The 18,051-nt window shown below is 56.5% G+C and overlaps 1 protein-coding gene across 3 annotated transcripts; it reads left to right on the plus strand.

Annotated features, from left to right (window-relative positions):
- Positions 1–1,476: 1,476 nt before the first annotated feature.
- AGAP2 (ArfGAP with GTPase domain, ankyrin repeat and PH domain 2) lies at positions 1,477–18,040 on the plus strand. Of its 3 annotated transcripts, XM_004379855.2 has the most exons (19): positions 5,384–6,551; positions 8,131–8,189; positions 8,832–8,919; positions 9,085–9,170; positions 9,303–9,450; positions 10,727–10,861; positions 11,185–11,294; positions 11,711–11,869; positions 12,023–12,109; positions 12,195–12,299; positions 12,715–12,877; positions 13,058–13,177; positions 14,158–14,286; positions 15,226–15,285; positions 15,518–15,666; positions 15,760–15,850; positions 15,986–16,208; positions 16,336–16,591; positions 16,960–18,040. In XM_004379855.2, exons 1-19 carry the CDS (start codon positions 5,384–5,386, stop codon positions 17,200–17,202), a joined length of 3,579 nt encoding a protein of 1,192 aa, XP_004379912.1. In that variant the 3' UTR covers positions 17,203–18,040. The 3 variants fall into 3 exon arrangements, with proteins under 3 accessions (XP_004379913.1, XP_004379912.1, XP_023590300.1); XM_004379856.3 differs by lacking the exons at positions 5,384–6,551; positions 15,226–15,285 and adding an exon at positions 1,477–1,762 and having other exon boundaries at positions 16,960–17,437; XM_023734532.1 differs by lacking the exon at positions 15,226–15,285.
- Positions 18,041–18,051: the final 11 nt, after the last annotated feature.

An 18,051-nucleotide genomic window follows, 5' to 3' on the forward strand; every position in this document is an offset into this window, starting at 1 on the left:
ATCAGTATGAAGGGAAGGAGGAGCCTCCACATTTGCCCTCTGGAGTGGGCATAATGGTTGATCAATAAATGTTTATTATTGAATAAGTGCTTTAAGTCACATAGCTTTTCATGGGAGTGGGAAAAGGCATAGTTACTCTCTTCCCCAGGACAAAGAAGTAGTCTTAGTTGGAACAAATGAAACGCCTCCCTTTAGCCCCACAGAATGATCTAAATTTGTGTACATAAGCAGTATAGTCTCATTGGTTGAGTCAGACTGCATGGGTTCCAGCTTCACCACTTAATAGCTGTGTAACCCTTGGCCAGTTACTTAAGCTCTCTGTGCCTGTTTCCTCATCTGTGAAATGGGGATAAATAACAGTACACCTACCTCTTGGGTTGTTGTGAGGATTAAATGAGTTAATGTATGTAGAATGCTTAGAACAGTACGTGGCACATAGTAAACTCTCCATGTTAGTTATTATTATTCAGGTCATTTTACAGGTGTCAGTTGGTAATCTCAACACCAATTCCCTTATCTCCATCTACACAAATAATCACATAGCTATAATCACCTATCCTTCATAAATCAATATCAGGAAGATATGCAAGAGAAGAGGTATTTGGCAGAGCCAGACAGGTTTGAGTCTTGAAACAGAGGAATTAGGTCAACTTCCCCTCAGCCCCCTTATATTCATCGTGTCCTCAGTTCCTCACCTACCCTCTTCTCTTTCAGATCCTAAGTCAAGGGCAGGACAAAACCTTAGAAGAGGAACTGGCTGACAAGAATCTTGGTTGTATGATTAAGTGAAAAGGGTATCAGAATTATAATCAGAAGACTAGATCCAAATCTTCATTTCACCTCTTCCTGGTCTCTCTGAGCCTTAGTTTCTTTTTCTGCAGAATAGGGAAAATAATCCTACCCCTCAGGACTGTCAGAAGGATGATATATATGAAAGGGTGTTATAAACTAGTAAGTGTTATAGACATGTTAATTACTGTGAAAAATGTAATTGAACACGGAGCATAGTGGTTTTGTGTGGTGATAGGTTACTGTCTTCCTCCACAACTCATTCTCCCCGTACCTACTTGGTCCCTTAAGCAGCTGGTGGTTGGTCATTGGAGCAGGTGCCTGAGGAACGGTTACACTGCAAGGTGCAGAGTGGGTGGTGAGTACAAATGTAAACTAGGATGCAGGACTTTGAGGTTGACAAACCAAGCATGTATGGATTCCTGTAAGAGTTTGGAATTGCACCTGGGACCTGGCTTGACACATTCTCCCAGAACCACCTATCTTAATTAATTAGCTACCTTCTACAGGAGGTCTTACTACACTTGTTAAGATCTCTCCATCCACCTGGCTAGAGAATCCTAGCAGGTGCTGACTGGCAGGGCTGATGGGCCAACACTAGAGGGGGTGGGAGGTACAGGAGGTAGTGCTATCTCAGGCTGTGGGTTTGAAAGTCACCAGTCAGGAAGTGAGGCCGACAGACAGACGGAAGGGCGGGCAGGGGCAGGAGTTCTGGGGCACACCAGAAGGGGCCTTATGGGGGCTGGTGCCTGCAGGATCATGGGCTTTGGGGCCAGAGGTTGCTGTTAGCCTGGGAAGACAGGTCTGGGCACAATGAATGCCCAGCGGCAGCTGGCTGTAGCTGCAGTGAGAGCAGAAGTCAGACGACATGAGGTGACCAAACAGGCTCTGAGCCGCCTCAGGAAGCTTACAGAGAGAGTGGGTGACCCTGAACTTCGGGACAGCATCCAGGCCTCACTGGACAGCATACAAGGTAAGAGAACAGTCAGCTCCCAACTTGGGTATATGGGGGACCAGCAGGGGCATGTAAAGGTTAGCCAGGTCCTGCATTATTTCCCAGTCAGCTACTTCCTAGTCCCAAAGATGGGGCTGGGCTCTAAGGAAGAATACTTTTGGGGAGGATGGAAAAAGACATGGGAGGGGTCATTTTTCCTCTTTCCCCAACTCTGATCCCTCTCCCAGGGGATCAAAATGCAGGTCACTGCTGAGCTGACCCCCTTGGCAATGAAGAAGTGGGTGAGCGTGGGGAAGAAGGGCTGTGACAGACTGATGGTAGACTTGGTTCCTGCTTGGGGAGCCCAAAGCAGGAAGCAGTTCGGGGCAGGAGGTTCTGGGACTGGATAATGTATTCATTCCCAGGACCCACTAAGGATTAGTGACCTCTTGTTCTCCAGCTGTAGAGGAAAAGCACACACAGAGACACATTGAAATACACCATGCAGAGAATCTCAGGCTTCTAAGCCCACAGTAGCACTCACACAACATGTTCTCCACAGCCAAATTGCAGAGAAGTCCCCAGGACTCTTCTTAGTCCCCTCTCCTCCCCATGCTCCTGTTCCTGTCTTCCCCCACACACCTTCCGCTCAGCCTCCTTAGTGCCATTAGAGCAAGTGATGACAACACAGGGAGGAAGTGCTGCCATGGCAACACCATCGCCACATCCTCCTTACCCCCACCCAGGCCTTCAATCCTGTGGTGGGGCCCTGGCAGGGACAGCTCTTCTCCATTCACAAGGCCCTACCACTAGGGAACTGGTGGAACTGGAGGTCATCTCCAGCCTGCTTTCATCTCATTCACCTCTGATATGACAAAGAGCTGACAAAAGCAGGCTACTTTGCTCATGAAAGGTGTCTGGGAGAAGTACATCTTCCATCACATCCTAGTCTCTTCCAACAACTTCAGTCCTGGGGAGTCAGGAGATGTTCTCCCCATCAGGGACCTCTTGCCAGATCTCTCTGATGGTGGAGGCCACCAGAGCATAACTTGGGGAAGAAACAGTCTGACCCCTTCCCATGCCTTCTCCTTCCCCTTGCCCTCTTACCTCCAGTTCTCCACCCCTTGTTTGCCAGGAACTAGAGCAACATCTGCCCTGACAGCATTAGGGGTTGGAAAGGCTGACCTAGGGGGAGTGGACCCATGCTGCCTCCTAGGGAGGGACTCTAAGCCCCATCCCTGTAGAACAAAGGAAGGGGAGAGGTTTAGGGCGTTATTCAGGTATAGGGCCTCTGCTTAGCTCTGGAAAAGAAATGGGTGAGGAGGAGAGGAGGCTGAAATCTCAGAGGAGACTTCACTTCTTCTAAGTGATTTCCCACACTCCTTCCTTAAGAGTCGGGATTCTGTTCTCATTGAACATAAAGGAAAACCGAGGTCACCAAAGGAAGGAAAATTAAGCTACAGCCAACGATTCTCCTTCACCATCGCCTTCAAAACAGACCGCTGAAGGGTACCCTGACCCGGTGGTGTCATCCGGGTTCTACAGATTTTGTGTAGGGGAGGGTGGTGTGGAGAAGCAGCCAGCCACTGGGACAGGACCACCGAGGTGTTGCGTACAGGCCTCTGGGAGAACAAAACGCGCCCGGCATCCTGGTTCTGCCCCCCACCCTCACCCCCTACGGCCAAGCACCACCCTCACCCCCTACAGCCTAGCACGCGCGGGCTCCTGCCTCCAAGAGCCGCCCACGGCGGCACTTATTATAGTCTTAGCTGCGTCAGGAGGGTGGGATGCCAAATCAGGGGAAGCTGAGACTCCCCAAGTCCTGGCGAGGGGGCTCAAACCCTGCTCTCTGCTCCCCCCGCCCACCCCTCCCCCACGCGGCCCAGCCTCTGTTCCTTGTTGGCCTAACTCCTTCACCCTTCCTCGCGGGCTGAAGGACTGAGCCTTGGACTCTAGTGTCCCTAGCGGGGTGGGGGGGGGGGCACAGAACAGACATTTTCTATTCTCTCTGCCTGTCCTCTTTTTAACCTTCTAAAAGAACCCCACCCTGCAAACCTCAGGAGACTGAATGGGAACCCAGGAGAGGCGGGCTCCCGCTGCCTCAACTGCGGAGGGGGAGGGGGTCCTTATAGTTGGGGAGCTAAACCCCCACATGTGGGTAACCAGGTGCGAGGATGGTGTCTCCACTAGCCCAACATTCTTTGGCGGGTTCCCCACCCACCACACACACGGATCTCTCCTCTCTGCTTATCCCCGCTGTTTCCGAGGCACTCTTGGAGCTACGGTTGCTATGGCGACGGGATACATTTTGGTATGGGGGGGTGCTGTCAATTTGTAGACATATCCCTTCTCCCTCCATCTCAAGTGGAGCCTTTCACTCACCCAGGCCCGGGCTCCCTGAGTCCCCTCCCCATCCTCCTCCTTCCTACCCTGCTAAGTTCCACGTTTGTCCCCATCCCAGGGGAACACCTTCCAAGTTCACTCTGGGACAGTCCGGCTCAGGTCGAGGCCCGTTACGGTATTGCATGTGTATGCAGGGGGGTTCTGGGTCGTGGGGAAGGGAACGCGTCCAGGCACCTGGGGGTGATGGGGGGTTCTGGGAAAGGGATTTTAGGATTCCCTACTTTCCCACTTCAGCTTCCTCAGAATTGACAGTGACCCCGAGTGTGCCTCGTTTTCTCCGCGGCCTGTCCACCCGCACGTCGATTTTCACCCTTGTCCCAAAATGCCCCACTCGCAGTTGCACTGCCCGACAGTGTTGTGAAAGAGGGGGCTAGGTTGTTGGAGTAGGTGAGTCCAAGTCCCAGGAAATCCAGCCCAGGCTTTGGGAGGAGAATCCAGTCCTGGGTTTTGCGCCGCCCTCGCAGACAGCGGTGCTGGTAGAGAGGAGGTGAGGGGGAGATCGGGTTGGGGGGGCGGGGGGCCGCCTCCTCCTCAATGTGAGGGGAGCGCCCGGACACAGCGCGCATCCCGACGCAGCCGAACCCCGGCGAGCCCCCAGGACTCTTCGCCTGGATCTCACGTCCCTCCTCTCCCCTCTCAGCCCCCAGACCCGTGGGTTCCCACCTCCCTCCCGCTTCCCTCCTTCCTCCCCCGCCGCCGCCTGTATCTCCATCCCCAGCATCCTCCCTGCGCCCTGCGAGTCCTCCGCACCGCCAGCCCCACGAGCTCCCCACCCTCCTTACGACCCCTTCTCCGACCGCATCCGCGGCCCGGGTCTCTCGAGCCTCATTCCTCGTCCTTGCCTCCCCCGCACCGGTTCCTCTTCTCTCCCAGCCTCCGGTTCCCTTTCTGTCCCTTTTCCCTCCCTATCCCCCATTTGCCCCCACTGCTGTCCTCCCCGCCCTCCCTCGCCCACCTCTGTGCCCCCACCCGGGCCGGGGTACACTGTCCGGCGCGCCTCCCTGGAGCAGCACCAAGGTCCCGGGGCTCCAAGGGGGTGGGCGCACAGGGCGGGGAGCATGGGGAGGGGGCGCCCCGTGTGATGGGAGGGGGCCGCAAGCGGAGGCGGAGGAGGCGGCGGCGACAGCGGAGCCGGGCCGGGGGCTCAGCGGGGTCCGGGAGCTGGGGGCAGCGAGTAGGGTGGCCCCATGGCTGGGCCCCCGTGAGGCAGTCCGGGGGAGTCCCCTCTCCTCCCCAGCTCGGGGGTCTCGGGGCCTCATGAGCCGGGGCGCGGGCGCGCTTCAGCGCCGGACAACGACCTACCTCATCTCGCTAACCCTGGTCAAGCTCGAGTCGGTGCCTCCGCCACCGCCTTCCCCGTCTGCAGCCGCGTCCGGCGCCCCCGGGGCCAGGGGCGCCGAGACCCGGCATCCGGGCAGCCCCCGAGGCGCGGAGGAGCCGGGCAAGAAGCGGCACGAGCGTCTCTTCCACCGACAGGATGCGCTGTGGATCAGCACTAGCAGCGCGGCCGCGGTGGGCGCCGAGCCCCCCACTCTGTCCCCGGCTCCTGCCAGTCCGGCCCGCCCCGTCTCCCCGGCTCCAGGCCGCCGCCTCTCCCTCTGGGCGGCCCCCCCGGGGCCTCCCCTCTCCGGGGGACTGAGCCCTGACCCCAAGCCTGGGGGCGCCACCACCTCCTCCCGGCGCCCCCTGCTCAGCAGTCCCAGCTGGGGGGGGCCAGAACCCGAAGGCCGGGCGGGCGGCGTCCCGGGCTCGTCCTCCCCGCACCCTGGCACCGGCAGCCGGAGGCTCAAGGTGGCGCCTCCTCCGCCGGCTCCCAAGCCTTGCAAGACCGTGACCACGAGTGGCGCCAAAACCGGAGCGGGCAAAGGCGCGAGTAGCCGCCTGTCATGGCCCGAAAGCGAGGGCAAGCCCAGGGTCAAGGGGTCAAAGAGCAGCGCGGGGACTGGAGCCTCTGCTGCTGCCGCCACCGCAGCTACAGCCACTGCCGGAGGAGGCGGCGCAGCAGCCGCGACCTCTGGTGGGGCCGGGGCTGGGCCCGGAGCCCGAGGGAAGCTGTCCCCTCGGAAGGGCAAGAGTAAGACCTTGGACAACAGTGACTTGCACCCGGGACCACTCGCCGGCTCTCCTCCTCCGCTAACAGTCCCAGCAACCCCGGTTCCAGCCGCTGCTATCACCGCCGCCTCCGCGCAGCTCCCCGGGCCTGCACCTCCAATCACGCTGGAACCTCCAGCTCCGGGGCTGAAACGGGGCCGGGAGGGGGGCAGAGCATCCACTCGTGACCGCAAAATGCTCAAGTTTATCAGCGGCATCTTCACCAAGAGCACAGGGGGGCCTCCTGGCTCCGGGCCCCCTCCCGCAACCCCCGGTCTGTCTTCTGGCAGCGGGTCCCGGGAGCTACTGGGCGCAGAGCTCCGCGCCTCCCCTAGTGAGTAGGGCCTGGGCCTGAGAACAGGGAAGGGAGGGAACTAGGAATGCTCAGCTTGGGGTTGGGGAGCGCTGTGCAGGATTGAGCCAGCAAAATTTCTCTCTTGGGTAGATGGGTGAACCAGGTTCACTCCTCTACCAAAGTCTGGGGCAAAAAATAGGAGGTCCTGAAGGGATGGGGGTGAGTAGCCACACCAGTTGTGCCACTTGAGAAACCAGCTGATTTCCGACGGACAGAGCCTCAGGGCTTTGTGGGAAAATAATGCCCTCGGTCAGGGTGGCTGTAGAAATTGCTCCCAGGGAAGCCCCAGACCCCACTTCCAGCCTCTGCTGGAACCCGGGAGCCTGGAAACAGGACTTTGCCTTGTTCAGAGGTACACTGGAGGTGGAGGGGATGAGGAAGCCCCAGTTTCCCCCAAGCACTTGGGGCAGGCAGCTCCTCGCCAGGGACAGGTTCTCCTCAGGGCTGAGAGCAGGGTAGTGAGGCAGTAGGGAGGGACTGTTCCTTTCCGGGCGGTGAAGACTGAGTAGGCGGTTCGGGAGTGCGTGGGGGCTGGAACTTGCTGAATATTTAAATGTAAAGTGAGGGGGGCGGACGGGAAGCCTCTCTTCTCCAAGGCCCACCCCAGTCCCAGAGTGGCGCTGAAACCCGCCGGGGACTGACCCCGAGTCAAGGGGCGAACTGCTGCAAAGGCAATTCTTACCCTGGGAGGCTTGGTGTCTATTTTTTTCTGGAGAAGAGAGGCAGAGGATTCGGTTGATTCGGTTCACACTCCCGGGAGGAGAGGCGGGTCCGTGAGCGGGGGCGGCCCCCGGGGTTTGGCTCCGGAGCGGGTGGGAGCAGATGGCTCCCGATCCCAGAGTTCCCGCCGCAGCTGCGGCGCCCCGGGAACGTCCGGTCCGTGTCAGGCACGGGGGCTGGACCCGGCGGGCGGAGGGAGCATCCTTTCCCCCAGGCCTGTAGCTTCTCTCCGCCAAGGAATGAAGCCCTTCCCCACAGTTCTTTTGGCGGTCGCTTGTGGGGAGGGTGTGGAAGAGGGAGGCTTAGGAAAATCCAAGTTCCATCCCTTGGGCTGTGAGGAGGGGGGCAGGGCCACCGTGCAGTTGACCTTGAAAAGGGGGAGGGAAAGCCCTCACCTCAGTTTCTCTCCTGTGAAATGGAAGTTGAGGAGGACTCACTTCTGCGTCAGAGTCCCAGGATTTGCCCTGGGAAACAGTGGGGGCGGGGAGGAACCCCTCTTCTATTCTCCTTCCAGAGGGAAGAAGCTGGCCAGTGTCAGAGCCCTGGTCTGGGGCAAGGACCCACGTTTGGGGATGTGCTTTAAGGGAGATGCCAACTGAAGTATTTTTGTCTTGCTGGCTCTGTTGCTAAGCAACCACTGAGCGGCAGCAACAGCTGTGGGGAGAGAGGCTGGGATAAGACGACTGGGGACCACTCTCAAACCTATCCCCTCTCCACACCTCTCCAGTCCAGCCATGGTCCTGGGGGTTAAGGGAAGCCGCAAAGGGAGGAAGGGTGAGTGAGGATTGGGGGTTCTGGACCTGGAGCCTCCGCTCTTACTGCGCTTCTTCCATTACAGAGGCTGTGGTCAATAGCCAGGAATGGACTTTGAGCCGCTCCATTCCTGAACTGCGCCTGGTAAGTAACCCAGTCTCCTTTCCTATAGGGACGGCTGACCTCTCACCTGCACTCTCAACCCTGTCCCCTTCCTCTCTCGCCTTCTTTCTCTGTGAGAATGTAAAATTGTTTGCCAGTTCTCCTGAGATTCCACCTTCATAGCACATCCTGGGGCTTGAAACATCCTCACAACTCTCTCTTCTCTATATGCGTCCTTCCCGTTTTTCCTGTTTGTTCGTGGTTCTCTTCCAGGCTGTATCTCATTGCTGGCATCTCTCCTTTGGTCCTTCATGTTCTATTAGCTAGAATTTGGTATAACTTTCCAACTAGTGCCTAGGGCTGTGACATGACAGACAGACACACACGCACACACACACACACACACACACACACATCCAGTATGGCTCCTAAACAAAACAAAACAAACTGGTTCTGAGTTGCTGACATTTTTTGGCTTGTGGTCCACTTGGAGCTTGGGGTCATTTCTTGCTACACTCATGCCCTGATCCTCCCAATTGGTCTCTCCTGATTGACCTTCGTTCAGGCTTGTAGGATCCTTCTTGGATAATTTAACATTGCCAGTTCCTTTGGGCTTTCTGGAGTGCATCCAGACCCTAGGGATTCTGCCTCTTTTTAAGTCTCTGTTCCATAACCTTTCCTCAGGGTGTGCTGGGTGACGCTCGGAGTGGGAAGTCATCACTCATCCACCGATTCCTTACTGGTTCATACCAGGTGCTGGAGAAGACAGAGAGTGAGTTCTTGGGAGCCACAGTAAGCTAACGGTTGGGATCAGGGATCTAGGATCAATGACTAGACAGATATGGAGACCAGAGGGAAGGATGAACCCATGATAACTATAGAACAGGGGCAAGGGGAGGCTTGGTAACCTGTGACCTCTGACATCCTACCCTTCCAGGTGAGCAGCACAAGAAAGACATGTTGGTGGATGGACAGACTCATCTGGTGCTGATCCGAGAGGAAGCTGGGGCACCTGATGCCAAGGTGCGGGGGTGAGGCGAAGGGGTGGGCAGGCTGGCAGGGGTCAGCACTGGCCAAGGAAGAGGGCTCTGGTTTCCCAGGGTGCAGAGAAGTAGACTTATTTGACCCTCCATTTGTTCCCTCACCCCCCGCAAGTTCTCAGGCTGGGCAGATGCTGTGATCTTCGTCTTCAGCCTGGAGGATGAAAACAGTTTCCAGGCTGTGAGCCGTCTCCACGGGCAGCTGAGCTCCCTTCGTGGGGAGGGCCGGGGAGGCCTGGCCCTGGCACTGGTGGGGACACAAGGTAAGGAGAGACTGGGGAAGAATTGCTTTCAGGGGAAGCCCAAAGAAAGCCACTAGGGTATTAGCCAACATGAGCAAGAGCTTGGTAAGGTGTGGAAATGTCCAGTTAGAGTCCAGCAACCCTCTGGAGGAAGCCAGGGCTCCAAATAAGAGAATCATTAAACCAAACACAAACTTCCCGAGGTCTGAGCAGAGAAAAGGGGACCATCCAGGTAGAATGGGACAGTTATAGGAGCAGTCTCCATTCCTCTCCTGAGATGTCATCTACCTTGTGTTCTCACACTGTTATTTCCCGATACCACCACCATGGGACACACAGATCTCCACATCCCTCTAAATCTCAGGCCCTACTGTGGATAGAAGGAAGTCGCCAGGTGGTGCAAACTGTTAAACGCTTGACTACTAGCCAGAAGGTTGGCAGTTTGAACCTACCCAGAGGCTCCTTGAAAGAAAGGCCTGGCAATCTGCTTCTGAAAGGTCACAGCCTTGAAAACCCTACAGAGGGTAGTTTTACTATGCAACACATGGCATTGCCATGTGTGGGAATCAATTCAATGGTAACTGGTTTGGTTTTGGGTTTAGTGTGGATAGAAAGCCTTTTCCAGTCACCTTTTAAAAGAGCTTATCTAAAAACAAAGAGAAATCACAAAGGAAATGACAGAGAAAACAGAGGACGTAAAACCTTTTCATTTCCAAAGTAGTGATTCAGAGGCTCTCAGACTCTCCACTAGGGCCGGGAAGAGCTCTTCCGGTACCCACCTGTGTCGAGTTGGCAGGACTTCCTGCCTGGATGGCCATCCTGCAGGTGCCTGCCTCCACCTGTTGCTTACCTCCTGGTTTCCCGCTGCAGAGTGAGCAGCCCACCTGTTACCCACGGACAGTCAACCTTTTCCCAGTTAACACCCCAGGTGTCTGCCCACTGGGCTCAGGGTCCAATGGATTTGCAGGACAGGGTGATTATCGTTCATGAGCCTCAGCCATTGCAGCAGACCTTGTCAGGAAGCTCCACTGGCCTCTAGAATATTCTCTGAAGACACGCACAGAGAAAAGGTCCTTCCAGAGCTTACCCAGTCTACTTTTACTGCAGCTGGGCATGCGAACGGGACACAGCACTCAAGAAGGGCTTACACACTTCATTCCACTCAGTCATAGGAGGAGTGTTCTCTCTCGCCCCTCCCTAGTGGGCCCAGCCTGGGACTGGAGCACAAGGGAAAGGGAAGGATGTGAAGCGCGGAGGGGACCCCTTGTCCAATCCTGCCCCTTTCCTGTCCCCTCAGATAGGATCAGTGCTTCCTCCCCTCGGGTTGTGGGAGACGCTCGTGCCAGGGCTCTGTGTGCGGACATGAAACGTTGCAGCTACTATGAGACTTGTGCAACCTATGGGCTCAACGTGGACCGAGTCTTCCAGGAGGGTGAGTGTGGTGATCCCTAGTGTGTGTGGAACACGGGGACCTAGGGGCCTGGATATTCTTAGAGATGGGGCATTCAGAACTCTCTGTGAGTGGCAGGAAATTAGCTTCTGTGAGAGGGAGGAGAGATGAGGGAGGTCAAAGAAGGTTTGCTTCACAGCCACATGGTCTTTCTGGGGTAGAGGAGCTGGTGAGGCCACAGGTGGCAGAAGCACAGGGACAAGAAAGTTGTGGCCCATATCATCTCCTAGGGATTTCTCAAAGCTGGGCATCAGAGAGTAGTCTGGGGTGTCTTCCCTGCTCATGCCTCCTCCTCCTCCCTTTAGTGGCCCAGAAGGTGGTGACCTTACGAAAACAGCAACAGCTTCTGGCTGCCTGCAAGTCCCTACCCAGCTCCCCAAGCCACTCAGCTGCTTCTACACCTGTAGCTGGGCAGGTGAGTTGGGGTTTCAGAGTCTATGGAAGGGCTGGAAAGATGCAGAGGAGGAGGGGCTGAGGACCCAAGGGCAGGGACAGGGAGAACAGATGGGAATGGTAGTGACACTCTTTGTAGAAAGTGCATTGGACTGGGAGTCAACCAGGTTTGAGAAACAGTTTACAATGTCCTCGGGCAAGTCATTTAACTTCCCAAAGTTATCAGGAAGATTGTATGGCATAATACATGTGAAATTAACCTTTGTAAAATGTAAAGAACTATACTGATGCTAGTGAGGATTTTTATTATTCATGATCATACAAATAAATGATGATGAGATCAAGGAATGTCTTGAATTCCCCATAACCAGATATAAGGGTAGGTTGGTGGGGTGGGGGCATCTCAGCTATTCTACCAAATCCTTCATCCATCCCCAGGCTAGTAACGGGGGCCACACTAGCGATTACTCTTCTTCCCTTCCATCCTCACCCAATGTTGGTCACCGGGAACTCCGAGCTGAGGCAATTGCAGTGGCTGGATTGAGCACCCCAGGGTCCCTGCACCGGGCAGCCAAGCGCAGGACCAGCCTTTTTGCGGTAATGGAGATGCTGACCCCCATCCTCCTGTCCCCTGTTACCTTTCCATCTTCCCTTGTCCCGAGGCCACTCTGTTGGGCCCTTCCTCTGTCCTCCTGTCTTTCCATCAGTGTATCCCCCTTCCCACCCTCTGTCTGATGTCCACCATTCCAGAATCGTCGGGGCAGTGACTCTGAGAAGCGGAGCTTGGACAGTCGAGGCGAGACCACAGGGAGTGGACGAGCCATCCCCATCAAACAGGTGCATAGTCCAGGGGCCGGGGGTGAGCAAAGGGGCAGCTGGCCTTAGCTGGCTTTTCTCTAACACATGTCTTTCCATACTCCAGAGCTTCCTCCTAAAGCGAAGTGGCAACTCCTTGAACAAAGAATGGAAGAAGAAATACGTGACCCTATCTAGTAACGGCTTCCTACTCTACCACCCCAGCATTAATGTGAGTAGCAGAGACTGGCTGGGCCACATGGGCTGGCCAGGGATGCCCTTCCCAGCTCTACTAGTCTGTGCCCCTCACAAACACATTGTTTCTGGGAAGCCCTAGTCCTTAAGTATAACAAGCCTGTGTTGGGCACCCACCATGTGCCCATGCTGGGGATGTAGAGATAAATACATCCCCTCAGCGATTTGCAGTCTAGTGGGAAAGCACAGAGGAGGGGCCTCCACATGGCCTGCATTCAGGGAATGCTCCTGGAAGAGACAATGTTGGTCTGAGTCTGGTGGGCTCATCCCCTGGAAGTTCATCCCCATGTGGTCAGCTCCCAGAGTCCCCTTTATCCCATACTATTGACTGATTCCCAGCACTACCAAGGATTCCAACCTTCCCTACACCCTCGGCCCCTGTACCTCTCCAGGATTACATCCACAGTACCCATGGCAAGGAAATGGACTTGCTACGGACAACAGTCAAAGTCCCTGGCAAGCGGCCGCCACGGGCCATTTCTGCTTTTGGTCCCTCAGCCAGCATCAACGGGCTGGTCAAGGACATGAGCACTGTCCAGATGGGTGAAGGCCCTGGTGAGTGGATGGGGCTCGTAACAAAGGGTCAGGAGAGGAGCCGGGGCTGGGGAAAAGGAGAGGGTAGTAGGGAATTGGGGGCTGGGACTGGACAAGCAGGAAGGTGGGTGATGAAGAGGGACCGCAGAGGGAATGAGGCCAGGAGACAGAGTGGCTCACTGAGGTTTTATCTTCTGACAGAAGCCACCACTCCCACCCCAAGCCCAAGCCCCAGCCCTGGTTCCCTGCAACCACCACCGGACCAGACATCTAAGCACCTGCTGAAGCCAGACCGGAATTTGGCCCGAGCCCTCAGCACTGGTCAGTGAGGACCCACCCTCCACCTTACAGATTCAAATGGGCAGGAAATGAAATAGGGAGGGAAGCTTGGAGGCTGGAATGAATGCATGCGTGAACACACTAAGCAACTTCTGGGTGCCAGGTACCATGTTAAGCCATGCTGTGTTTATCATAATTGTTAAGACAAGTAGGCTCTAGAGCCAAACTGTCTGGGCTCAAATCCTGGCTTGCCACTTGGGCAAGTTACTTGACCTCTCCATGCCTCAGTTCCCTCATCTGTAAAATGGAGATAATAATAGTTTCTACCTCAGAGGGTTGCTTTGAGGCTCAAACAAACTGAGAACCTTGTCCAGAATATAGCCAGCCATCAGGGTTTGGAATATAGTGAAACCTGTGAGAACCGGAACTCAATGGGACTGCCTTGTTTTCCGGATCTCGAAAGTTTTCTGCCTTTGACAGGGTGCAGTCTTATTACTTTTCTATCACTCATTTTCGTGGAAAATATTTTTTCCGCTAAGCGTTTTCCTTCTCTGACAGGTTTCAGCCTTACATATGTTCCGGCTTTTGCAGGTTTTACCGTATTTGGAAATATGATTTTTCTTTTTTTATGATTTGCTTTTTTATTTTAAATTTTTTCAAACACTAAAATTTACTTATATATATATAAATGTATATATTAAATAGCAAATAACATTGTCATAAGTAATCCTCACAACAACCTTGTCAAGATTATTATCCCCATCTTAGGGATGAAGAAACTGAGGCTCAGAAGATTAAGTGACTTGCTCAAGGTCTCAAGGCCAGTAAGTGGCAGAGCCAGGATCTGAGTGCAGGTCTGACTCTAAACCACTCATCTGCCCACCTTCCCAGGGATGATCAAGGGGGACCTCCTGGTGGGGTATCGTAAATGCCAAAGCTAGTTCAGGGGAGGAGACAGGCTATTGAGGCATCAGGAAATCTGTGGAGGGGGCAACTGAGGCAGCTGTATCCCCTTCTCTAAGACTGTACCCCATCTGGAGACCTGAGCCCCCTGACTCGGGAACCCCCTCCTTCTCCCATGGTGAAGAAGCAGAGGAGGAAGAAACTGACAACACCATCTAAGACTGAAGGCTCTGCTGGGCAGGCTGAAGGTGAGGCCCTGGTGGGCAGTTCCTCTCCCACCCTGGACCCTCACCCCTAACTCCAGATTCCTGGCCTAGCTCCTGCAGGAGGAGGAAAAGTGCCTGAGCTGCGTGCTTGACTATTGTTACTACTTTGCACACATGATTTAATGAAAAAAACGGATAGACATCCCTCAGTCCCTGTCCTTCCTCCCCTGTTTCCCATCCAATGCCTTTCCCCCCAGTGGTCCCCAGCCCCTGTTCTCAGTGACCCCCATAAATCTCTAACTTCTGCTCCTCCCCTAATGGCCCTCTAGGTCCTGTCCCTGCCCTCAACTCCACTCACTATCCCAGTGCCTGTACCCAGCAGCCCCCAAGCCTGTCCCATGACTCCCAGTGACTCCGCCTCTGACCTCAGCATCCTCCATTGACTCCCCAGCTCCTGGATTCTGTGACCACCAACCCTGCTCCCAATAACTTCCAGTAATCACCAAACCCACAATAGCCCTTGACCACAGTGATCCCCGTTCCTGCCCCCGGTAAACCCCCAGATCCCAGTGACGACTCCTGAACTCCGGTGCCCCCTCATCCCAGGCCTGGGACCCAGTTTCTGTCCCCATCCCCATGTTCACTCAGATCCTAACCCTTCCTAACCCTTCCAGAGGTCTGGGTCCTCATTGGTCATGATAACCCCTCCCCACCGCCCCTGCTTTCTGCTGGGTGCTCAGACCAGGTTCCAGATCTGCCTACTCTCATGGCTCTTGGCTTCCACTCCACTCTGCTCTGGGGCCACTGACTTTAGTTCTGCTTTTTCTCCCCATCTGTCTGTCCTGCTTTGTCTTCGGCATTCTCTGTCACTGTCTCTTTCCATCTCTCCATCTGCCTCTCTTTTTCTCCTTCTTTCTTGGTCTCTCTTTGCTCTGTTCCTCTCTCCATTCTCTCTCTATCTCCTTCGCTTCGGGAAACCAGCCAAGCGCAAAATGTGGAAACTAAAATCCTTTGGTAGTTTAAGAAATATTTATAAAGCAGGTAACAAGTGGGGAGCTGGGAGGGGCTCTCATCTGGGGTGCAGAGGGGTGGGGGTGCCCCTGCCTCCCCCTGCATGTGCTCGGGCTTCCTGCTTTCCCCCACCCTTTGCTTCCCCTACCCCCTTCGCCCTACTTCCGGGGACTCGGGACGGACATCAGGGAGGAAGGGTTTGGGCAAGGCAGCCCCTGCGTGAACTCTGTCCCTCATTATCCCATCCCATCACCCCACCCAGAGGAAAACTTTGAGTTCCTGATCGTGTCCAGCACTGGCCAGACGTGGCACTTTGAGGCAGCCAGTTTTGAGGAGCGGGACGCCTGGGTGCAGGCCATAGAAAGTCAGATCCTAGCCAGTCTGCAATGCTGTGAGAGCAGCAAGGTCAAGGTAATCAGTGCGGGGAGAGCAGCGGTGAGTGTCTGAGGAGTTCGGAGAGGGGCTCTGAGGGAGCGTCAGTGCTAACGCCACTCCCTTCCGCAGCTGCGCACAGACAGCCAAAGCGAAGCCGTGGCCATCCAGGCAATTCGTAACGCCAAGGGGAACTCTATCTGCGTGGACTGCGGGGCCCCCAGTGAGCACAAGGGGGCAGCGGAGGGACTTGGGAGGCGGTGTCAGGGGCTAGGGAGTGTGTGGTTCGCTGGAGTTCTTGAATGCTGGGGTGTCCATGCCCCGCAGTCCGGAGCCAACCCCTGCACTCCGTTCCCAGACCCCACGTGGGCCAGCTTGAACCTGGGCGCGCTCATCTGCATCGAGTGCTCGGGCATCCATCGGAACCTGGGCACACACCTGTCCCGCGTTCGCTCGCTCGACTTGGACGATTGGCCGCGGGAGCTGACCCTGGTGCTGACGGCCATTGGCAACGACATGGCCAACCGCGTGTGGGAAAGTGACACTCGCGGCCGCGCCAAGCCCACGCGGGACTCTTCGCGGTACGTGTGAGGGAGCGGGGGAGGGGATGCTGGGAGGTGCGCGGCTTCAAGAGGGTGCCCTGGTTAGGGGCCAGAAGTCCTTGGTTGGGGTCCCTAGAGCCCTTCCGGTTGGTCCCCGGTCTTGCAGGGAGGAGCGTGAATCATGGATTCGCGCCAAGTACGAGCAGTTGCTGTTCCTGGCGCCACTGGACACCACCGAGGAGCCTCTGGGCCGCCAGCTGTGGGCTGCGGTGCAGGCCCAGGACGTGGCCGCGGTCCTCTTGCTCCTGGCCCATGCGCGACACGGGCCGCTCGACACCAGCGTAGAGGACCCTCAGCTCCGCTCGCCGCTTCACCTGGCGGCTGAGCTCGCCCACGTCGTCATCACGCAGCTGCTTTTGTGGGTATGTGAATAGGGGGCAGGGGCCTACCTATAGAAAATAGCGCCTAGGGCAGTTAGTGTTAAATTGCTGAATGATCTCTCACAGCTGGAGATGGAAACTGTGATGGCCAGTAGAAACTGCTAATAGGCGCCCCGCCTGAAGCAGCGCCCAGGGCACGCACAAGAAGCGCTGCTTGCCCCCGTCTCCCCCGTCCCCAGTTAGGCCTCTGGGTCGGGGTAAGGCGGTTTTGAGGGAAAACAGCCTAGCACTGGAAGCCCGGTATCTCCGAAGGGGCCTTGGAGTGGGCTTGGAAATCTTGGGGAGATGGCCTGCGGGTGTCGGCCCCCTGGAGACCCGTCCGCGGTGACGCGGCCGTTTCTGCCCTCCAGTATGGCGCGGACGTGTCCGCTCGCGACGCGCAGGGCCGCACAGCGCTGTTCTACGCCCGCCACGCTGGGAGCCAGCTGTGTGCCGACATCCTTCTCCAGCACGGCTGCCCGGGTGAGGGCAGCAGCACGGCCACCACCCCCAGCGCAGCCACCACCCCCAGCATTGCCGCCACCCCCAGCCCGCGTCGCCGGAGCAGCGCCGCCAGCATGGGTCGCGCTGACGCCCCCGTTGCGCTGGTATAGTTGCTCAGCGGGAGAGACACCCCCCCACCCCACACGGGCCGGGCACTGCCACACCGGGTGGACCTCTGGACAAATGCATCCACTCACCTCTTTGATCCACACCCCAACCCACGGGAGCACTTCCTCCCCCCATGAGAGCACAGCCCCCACCTCCCAGAGGACACAGACTCACCTCCTGCTCCCCAGCGAGGCATGGATACCCCAACTCGACACGCCCCCTCTGCACTATTTCCACGCGAATTCCTCTGGGTCTACCCTCGCGGCGTTTGCCGAAGGGCTTGCCCCCCGCCGCGGCACCGGCCCCTGGGCTCTTGGACCTGCCCGCTCGCGCCCCCTAGAGGCGGGGAAAAGACCCAGACCTGCCTGTGCTCGACAATCCTATGGCGGGAGCCTATACCCAGGCTGGCTCCTGGGGAGATGCTACGCCAGAGGGAGGGGTTAGTACACGGGAGAGCTAGTCCTGGGACTTGGGGCCAATATGGGGGACCCCAGCCTTCCATACTGATCTCACTGCCGAGTGAAGGGGGAAGGGCAGAGAGGGGCAGGACCCCTGCTGCCCATGGGGGTGGGGAGCCCCCAACCCTTTCCGTGAAAGGGACCATGAGGAGTGGAAATCAGGACGTCCCCCCACACCCACCCATGGATGGAAGCTAAAGGGCTGAGGGAGCCAAGAGCCTGGGCCCCTCCTAGCTACTATCTTAGGAGAGAGAAGGGATGGAGCAGGAGCGGGTTAAGAGGGCTGGGGAGGGGCCTTGTAATTTATTGCTTTGTTCCCCAACAAGGGGGTAGGGGCGGGCAGGGGCATGGGAAGGGCCTTTTGGGATAGGGGAAGGCAAGGGTGGGCAGGGG

This window comes from Trichechus manatus, unplaced genomic scaffold (assembly GCF_000243295.1).
Source record: "Trichechus manatus latirostris isolate Lorelei unplaced genomic scaffold, TriManLat1.0 scaffold00069, whole genome shotgun sequence".
Classification (NCBI taxonomy): domain Eukaryota; kingdom Metazoa; phylum Chordata; class Mammalia; order Sirenia; family Trichechidae; genus Trichechus; species Trichechus manatus.

What these genes read in the sequence shown, in the direction of transcription:
- AGAP2 (XM_004379855.2), top strand. Translation starts at nt 5,384, where the DNA reads ATGAGCCGGGGCGCGGGCGCGCTTCAGCGCCGGACAACGACCTACCTC. An exon ending in CCATTCCTGAACTGCGCCTG is followed by an intron (nt 8,190 to 8,831) that starts GTAAGTAACCCA and finishes ACCTTTCCTCAG; the next exon opens with GGTGTGCTGGGTGACGCTCG. An exon ending in GGCACTGGTGGGGACACAAG is followed by an intron (nt 9,451 to 10,726) that starts GTAAGGAGAGAC and finishes CTGTCCCCTCAG; the next exon opens with ATAGGATCAGTGCTTCCTCC.